The sequence below is a fragment of the Poeciliopsis prolifica genome, unplaced genomic scaffold, assembly GCF_027474105.1.
Source record: "Poeciliopsis prolifica strain line A6 unplaced genomic scaffold, Auburn_PproV2 SCAFFOLD050, whole genome shotgun sequence".
Lineage (NCBI taxonomy): Eukaryota > Metazoa > Chordata > Actinopteri > Cyprinodontiformes > Poeciliidae > Poeciliopsis > Poeciliopsis prolifica.
In genome coordinates, this window is record NW_026562425.1 from 2,621,898 (window position 1) to 2,629,611 (window position 7,714).

Here is a 7,714-nt window from a genome sequence, read left to right on the forward strand (position 1 = left end):
ACTAGACCAATATTTGCAAGTTTAATGTGAAAAAAAGGCATGATTATTTTTGTAGGACACTGAAAATTAAGGAAAACCATCATTAAAGCACACCCTCAATGATTTGGTATATATGTATGTATATAAAAATCTGGCATAAACAATATAGTGGCAGCACGAGTATGAAGTTACTCCCATTACAGTGAATGTGATCCACGTGTTCTGAAAACTGAAAGTGAAAACTACAAGTTTATCAGTACGAATGAAACCTCAAAGTATACCCTCTTTTAGTGTCACTTCCTACCAGGATCTATGCATCAGTGGAAAGCCAGGTGTCAGATATACAATGAGCCTATATGGTTATGACTGAGAATGTAAAAAGTTTGGAAATTCATATGCACCGTTTGTGTTGTACAAGAACTTTTTTTCCCCTAATAAATTAAAATTAAAAAGTAATGGATGAACACATTTACCAATGCAGTAAATTTTCCTGAATCTAAAATGCGTGTGAGCAGCACAACGTCACACATCAAATACAGTAAACATAGGAACACAGCAAACGTAAGATAACATATACTAAATATTTGTAACAATGTGATTATGCAATCGCTCAAAATAAAACCTGAGAAGGTTCTTTGAAGATTCTTGAGAACAGATAGGCTCCTTTTTATCTCATTGGCTCATCGTGGAGACGCCTGTAATCACTCCACCGCCCCCTGGGGCCCTGATACTCTGCAGAGGAAGTGCTTGAACATGATGGCTTTGCAGCACCAGAAGCCTCATGCTTCTGAATCTAGAGTCAGAGCTCTTGTGCACAGTCCATTGTACCGTACCGTTCTGTTTCTTTCAGGCAAAATGAAATAGAAAAGCTACAGACTATCTCGTGGTTTATCTTTAAAATGCTATTGTGAGTTGATATTCTTAGTACTGAAGAATTGTGCGGAAATAATCATCAAAAGCCAGTTTCAGCAGTTCATGTTATGTATGCGATGCATAAAAGTGATTCTGCAAAAGCAATATATTTCTTATAGACCTGTAATATGCAGCCTTAATTTCAAGTTCTACTTTGTTTATTCATGTTTCTGTGTACAGTCAAATAAAATTTTGTTTGTGATTTGCTTTTTATGAAAAGATGAGGCATATTGTGCTAAAAATTGGAGAAGATCTATTATTTTTGCATTGAAGCCAAACGTTTAGCTAAAGGTAACACATTGACTTCATAACATGCTTCCCTCTTCATTGTTTTCATTCACTTCAAGTCACCATTTTCATTTCTAAAAAATATAGCTTGGGAGGGTGGAGAACAATGAAAATGCCATTTTCAAATCAGGAGCTCACTGACTGACACACATGCCTCTCTTCACTCTATACTCATATGGCCTACAGCTGCAGGCCACAAGATTCTTTTGTTTGGGTTCTTGTACTCTGAATTCACTTTGAGTGTCTTTAAATGAAGGGGAAAAGGCACATAGATGGAACAGCCAGAGAATACACCAACCACCCCAATGCATAATTGGGTCATAAAAATATATATACTGAGAAAGGATTTCAAGTTCAATTACTGCCTCTTTAAATTGTGATTGCTTGTGTACATTCTCTTCTTCTTTTTGCAGTACTAGCTTTTTGCAAAGTTATTCTTAGATCTGCTTCCTTGTGTTTCCTTTTATGATCTCTACCTCTTAGCTCTTAGAATCTAATATCACTTCTGATGCTGCCTGTGTTTGTGAACAGGAAGCATGGTTCAAAGAGTGACCTATGCTTTTTATCTCATCGGCTCATCCGTAAATATTGTGGAAACCACAGCAGCTCATCCGGTGACACGCTTGCCTTCATTAGAACAAATTAACCTACCGGGCTTTGTTCATGTTCAGCTAACGCGCATTCTTGCAACGCCTTTTGTCTTCTCAGAATATGTACAGCTTAAATAAAAATGAGAAAACACAACCTGGCCAGCAGGGAAAACAAATACCGAACATGTCAAAGTGTTTGTGAAATTGATCGTTGTCTCGAGTACAATCCAGCTCCCCATTAATGAAAAATGACTATCGACTGAAAGCCTATAAGTAGGTCTCTCATTGCCACACGAGAAGCTGATCATGATGTGTAAAACTAAAATGCTCTGTGTAAAACTAAAATGCTCTGTGTAAAACTAAAATGCTCTGTGATGACCTTCACACACCTTCCATGTTCTGAAACATATTGATAAAATTGGTTACAGACTTAATTCTAAGCTTCTGAATTGGGGCTGGGTATCTTCGGGGACTCTGAACTGATGTGATTACAATTCAGAAGGTTAAGATATGATCATAATAAATTGACAATTACCCACATCCCTCCCCTGACACGCATGTCTCTGGAAACTATGTCTCGCCACAACATGCTTGTAATCACCTTATTCTGTTTTAGTCTCATTGTAAGGTATGTGATTTCTATAAAGTATCATCAAGGGCGGACGATATCTCCAAAGGCTGTTACAAAGCTAATATAATGGTAATAGAGGGAATACTATTTGTAGTTATCTTCAGCTTTCTTGAGTTAGTGGGAATTTTAGCATCTGCAGTTTGACAGGCTTAGTTTTAGTTTAGTTTAGTGTTTCATTTCCACCTCCTTGTTGAAATTTGAACATTTCAAACATCCCGCATGTGGCATGGATCTTTTTTTCCAGCATGTTATATTCACCATAAACTGTCAAGGTGCTGCATTTAGGTGCTTCCCAGTTTCTTTCATTCCTCATATTTAGGTTGTAAATTAAAATTACAATAATCGAGGTCTGACGTTTCCTGAGAAAAAATTTTGTTTTTAATTCTTATTTAACACTCTTTATGTCTGAAAGTGTTTGCTACTGGGCTTCAAGCTCCTCCTTAAGAAAACATGCTCCTGCAGCAAAAACTGCACATGTTTCCTGTCTAACGGGTGGATCAAAGTTAGGATTTTATCAGGCTTCTCCAATGGCTGCAAAGACTTTAATACTCTAAGGACATTTTTATTCCAACTTGCTTCTACAAAAAAAAACATCTGTCAAATTAATTAGTTTTAAACAAATTAAGCCACTAAAAAAAAGCCATTGACAATAACTTGAGGATTGCATTCATACCAATCAGTTTGGCAAAACACCAAAGAACTCTGGATGCTGAAAATTAGTTTGTTCCAGACGTTTGCCTCAAGCGGCAAGTCTTTATTATTAGAAGATCTATTCTAAAATCAAGCCAAAAGTTAGAGAGAAAAAAATTCACACCGATGTGATACGTTTTTTTTTTTTTTTTGCAGTGCATTAAGGCTAAATGTTGGTTCATAACTATGCAAAATTATATTATAGTGTGCCAATATAAATTGTGTTTAAAATTTGTGCTAGCCTGGTGTGTTAGCCTTCTTAAAAACTGTTGATTTATTGTCCTCTGTACATATTTCTTACTTTTGCTTTTTACTTTTACAGGCATAATTTGTAATTAATTGCAATACTGATATTATGCTAGGATGCTTTCTCTTTTGTGTCCCCTTTTTTAATGTGTGTGGCTCCCATCGCCTCCCTCAGTTGACAAGCTGGTTACATATTTAGATCATCAGCTCAACTGCTTTTTGGGATATAAATTCTTAAAACCTTCATTTACAGGCTTGCTAAAATAGGATTAAACATCAAATAGTAACAAACTTTTACAAAATAAACTCAGAAATTTTGGACAGGTCTCATAAAACATGCAGGAGCCGCCCCTGTTTACTGCAGTTCCTTTTAGCCAGCTGCTTTTGATCTGTCCAGTCCTGTATGTCTCAACTGCTTGAAAAAGCTCTTTCCACACTTTTTCCTTCCACTTTACTTTCCATGAATATGCTTTAATACTCGTACTACCTTAACAGACAAACATCTTCAGCTAAGATGTTTGTACAAGGATGTCAGTGACTTTCTGCTGAACAACTTTAAATCGTTTTCATGGCCAATTTCACATTTCCCCTGCACGCGTAACGAGAACAAGCAGACTTGTAAAGTTTCAGCGTACCTGTGACATTTGCGGCCTGAGGTTGATCTCCTTCAGGTTGATGGTGTGGGGCTTCAGGTTGTTGAGCAGCTGACACAGCAGCACCCCGTCCCGCAGGGTCTGCGCCAGGTCGAACACTTGCGCCGTGTCCGCCGTGACCCGGTGGTTCGCCGGCAGAACATTGCAGCCGATCAGCCACATCGCGCACTGCCTCCAGTACTCCATCTCCGCAGCGGGTCAACGCGTAATTGAAATAAGAAAAACTTTAATCTTGCTTTAAATCCGCGCGCGTCATAACAGAAGCCGCTCCTCCAGCCGTCGTCCACTGGTGAACGCGAACATCGCCTTTGGTGGGACCGCCGTGTCGCTGCAGCTTTTTTTCTGCGACTCACGGGGGCGGCTGGCTGATGTGAAACCCCCTCAAACTGTCTAAACTTCCCCTTCCTGCACAGATCTTACCGTCACCTCTCCTTTAGCAAGTCTTGTAGAGATGAAGCTGTCACTTTCGATGCTACTTAACATTATAAACCCGTCACAATTTGTTTGTTTGTTTGTTTGTTTTTGTTTGTTTTTTTTTGCTAAGAGGAAATGTCGACTGTATGCTTAAGGCTGTGACAGGTGTTTCTCATGTAATCAATCAATAAATTAATTAATTAAGGTTGGTTGTTAATGGGGACAAATACATCTTCTCTATGATCACAGGTGGGTTCAGCAACCAAAGATTTTACTCAGGTAAAAATAGCACCACTCAGATATATTTGCAGACAAGTGAAAGTAAAAAGTTATGGAAAGCAGCCAAGTAAGAAATTAATCAAGAGTAAAGACATATTTTAGTTGATCACATCAGAATTTAGATTTTACAATCAAGACAGCCAAAAAAAAAATTTTATATGCAAATTCTGGTAATCTTCATAAATCTTTATAAAGATTTATGAAGCTAAAAAGTAAATTTTAGCTTCTAGAAATTTCAAATATGTCAGTTATAACTGCCCAAAGCTCACTTCATCAGTTAGGACATAATATGTAAACTTGTGTGACTCTATGTTAAATTTATCAGACTGAATTATACAGAATTTTCTTTAGTTTTTCTGTCCAGCTCATAATGTGAAACTTCAGAAACATCTGGCTCCCTAACTGAGGATGAAACGTTGGATCTCCTTCCTTCCTGTGTTTATGTCAAAGGTTCGATAGCAGGGGTTGATCACAGAACACCCCCAACAGGACAAATTCTCTCTCTGCCACTGTTGAACCCCTGACATTTTTCTATTTATGTCTCACTGCAATAAAACAGAAACATTGCAGCCTCCGAATACTAGTTATAATTCTGACACCTTATATAATAGAACTGGGTTTTGGTGGCAAAAATCAATACATTTTCACAAGGAATGAGAACATCATCCCAATAAACATAATACTTGAAAGGTTGTGGTTGATTATTTCGTCAAATGATGTTCAGTTATAGCAGCCAAATATGCAAGAATATTCAGAATTAATGTCTCACTCATGGCTAAAAATATTTTTTTAAAAGACCTACAAAACAGTGGCCATTTTATTCTCACTTTCCTCCTGCAGGTTAGGGTATACATTGACAGAGGCACAATTCCTCAAAGCAAATACTATATTGTTATTAATGTTTCATATAGATAATAAAGCACTCTGGGTATGTTTACACAGTTACATTTACAAAAGTAATTAAAATAAAACTACTTTGAGCAATTTTACTGCGTCATTCTTTTTTACTTTTACTTGAGTGATATTAATAATGCTACTCTTACAATTTCTGGCTACTTTAGCCACTTACAGCTACTTTCTGAATGAATAACAAGGCAAACTGCATCATTCACTTACTTCCAACTTATATTAAAGTCAAATGTCTCCTTTGTATACAAGCTTCATTATTCCTGGTATTTTGCATCAACTAAGTTTGTTGTGCCACTTGGAGGTAAAATGAAGATACTGAATAGTTGGCACTGTCACTGGAAGTGTTTTTGCTCTGTTTTAACATATAAATGACCTACTGACTACTTGGATTTACATGGTGAAAACAACTGAAATCAGTTGTTTTTTCTTCTTCCTGAAGTTGTCATTTTGCATTGATGTAACCTATTTTTATTTGTTTCTTTTTGGTTATTACTATTTTACTCTTTTTAAATACAAGAATTTACACAAAATATTACATTTTGTCTATCTCATTCCTTTTCACTAATAAAATCATATGTTATGATAAAACAGTTAGTGTTTGAGTAACCATTTTACCAAAATACTTTTTGGGCTTACTTCAGTGATTCTTGAGAAGTGGGACAAAATGGGTTTAAATTTTTCCTATTTCTTATTTATTTTTATTCATCGAGCTTTTGTATACAAATATGACAAATAATGTTTTGGAAATGTAAAGATGCTAAGGTGCAGGCTCACAGTTGCAACATTTTTTTGAAAATTACATTTTTAAAGGATTTGTCCCAGAACTTTGTCATCATCATCTGACTAAAATAAATATAAAATTATTTTTTAGTGACCTTATTAGTGATATTTTTATTCAGTTTTATAAATGCTTCTCAAGAAACAAAAGAAATATTATTTAAAACAAAAAAACAACGTAAAGTCCATCTGAAGGAGTTGACACAGATCTGAAAATGGTGACAAACCAGTGAGTAAAAAGAAATACTTGATACATGTTAAGTAAGGCCAATTATGTAAAATACATTAAAATAAATTAACTGCACATTTAAGTGAAATTTGTCAACACTATCACTGAAAGAGTCACACGGTAAGTTAAAAACTGACGGAGTTGACAAAATGCCAAATATGATGTTATTCTGAAGGAGGCCATCTTGTAGCTCATTAGGTCCATGAAATATTTACAACATACCAAAATTAAGCATTTAGTTCACAAAATGTAATCACAATTTTGAAAATTGTCAGTTATGGTGTTGACACATCATGGTTGTGAGGAGCAACTTAGGAATAAAACAGAAGAAAAAAAAAACTAAAGAAAAACATATGCTAACTAGGGCTGCCTAGCCCTCTTAGCAAAGGATGGAAAGGAAGAGGTCATGGGGTCCTCAGAAGTTCCGATGCCCCTAATAATGCCTGATTTTTTTTTACATTCTTTTTGGGACAAATTTCAATGGAGTTGGAAAATATATAAAAATTCTTTTTAATTTAATTTATTGATATAATTATAATTATTTATTTGAATTATTATACTTAATTGCCATAATATATTATCTTAGTATTCCTTTAATTGTTTTAAACTATTATAATGTATTGAGTTTTGCTCCAGGACAAGGGATTTTAAAGATACCATTCACCTACTACAATGTTTAAAATAAAAAATAGTCAGCAAATACCAGGAAAACATATATTGTTATGCTCATATGGCCCAGGTTAGTTTGGTCAGATATTTTTTTAACATATATTTTGTGTATATTTTATTCAAATTTCGTGCTTCATTCATAAGACCTGTTTTGTCCCTATTCTCTGGAGTACAATTTATTAGCTTTTCTAACTGGCTGTGATAGGATACACCTCCACTATTATAATCATAATTCAGATATTAAAAATAAATGCAGACAGAAAACCCAGTACAGTAAATACTACTACTACTACTACTACTATTAATAATAATAATAAATAATAATAATAATAATAATGTTGATGATAATGGTTACTATTTTTTTATGTAAAACTTCCGGTTTTGAAAAAATTATAAATAGAAGAGGCACGTACGACACCGGAAATGGAGCTGTGCAAGAAAAAAAAAA

At 35.1% G+C, this 7,714-nt stretch overlaps 1 protein-coding gene across 2 annotated transcripts in view; it reads right to left on the reverse strand.

Moving 5' to 3' along the window:
• The window catches only part of LOC129378088 (guanine nucleotide exchange factor VAV3-like), a 52,456-nt gene extending 48,130 nt beyond the window's left edge, over positions 1-4,326 (reverse strand). For both annotated transcript variants that reach the window (XR_008608025.1, XM_055058373.1), the window contains exon 1: positions 3,972-4,326. Coding sequence is in view for 1 of the 2 variants with exons in the window: in XM_055058373.1 (XP_054914348.1) it covers positions 3,972-4,175 (204 nt within the window). In the remaining variant the exon portion in view is untranslated. The remainder of the gene's footprint in view (positions 1-3,971) is intronic.
• Between the last annotated feature and the right edge of the window lie 3,388 nt (positions 4,327-7,714).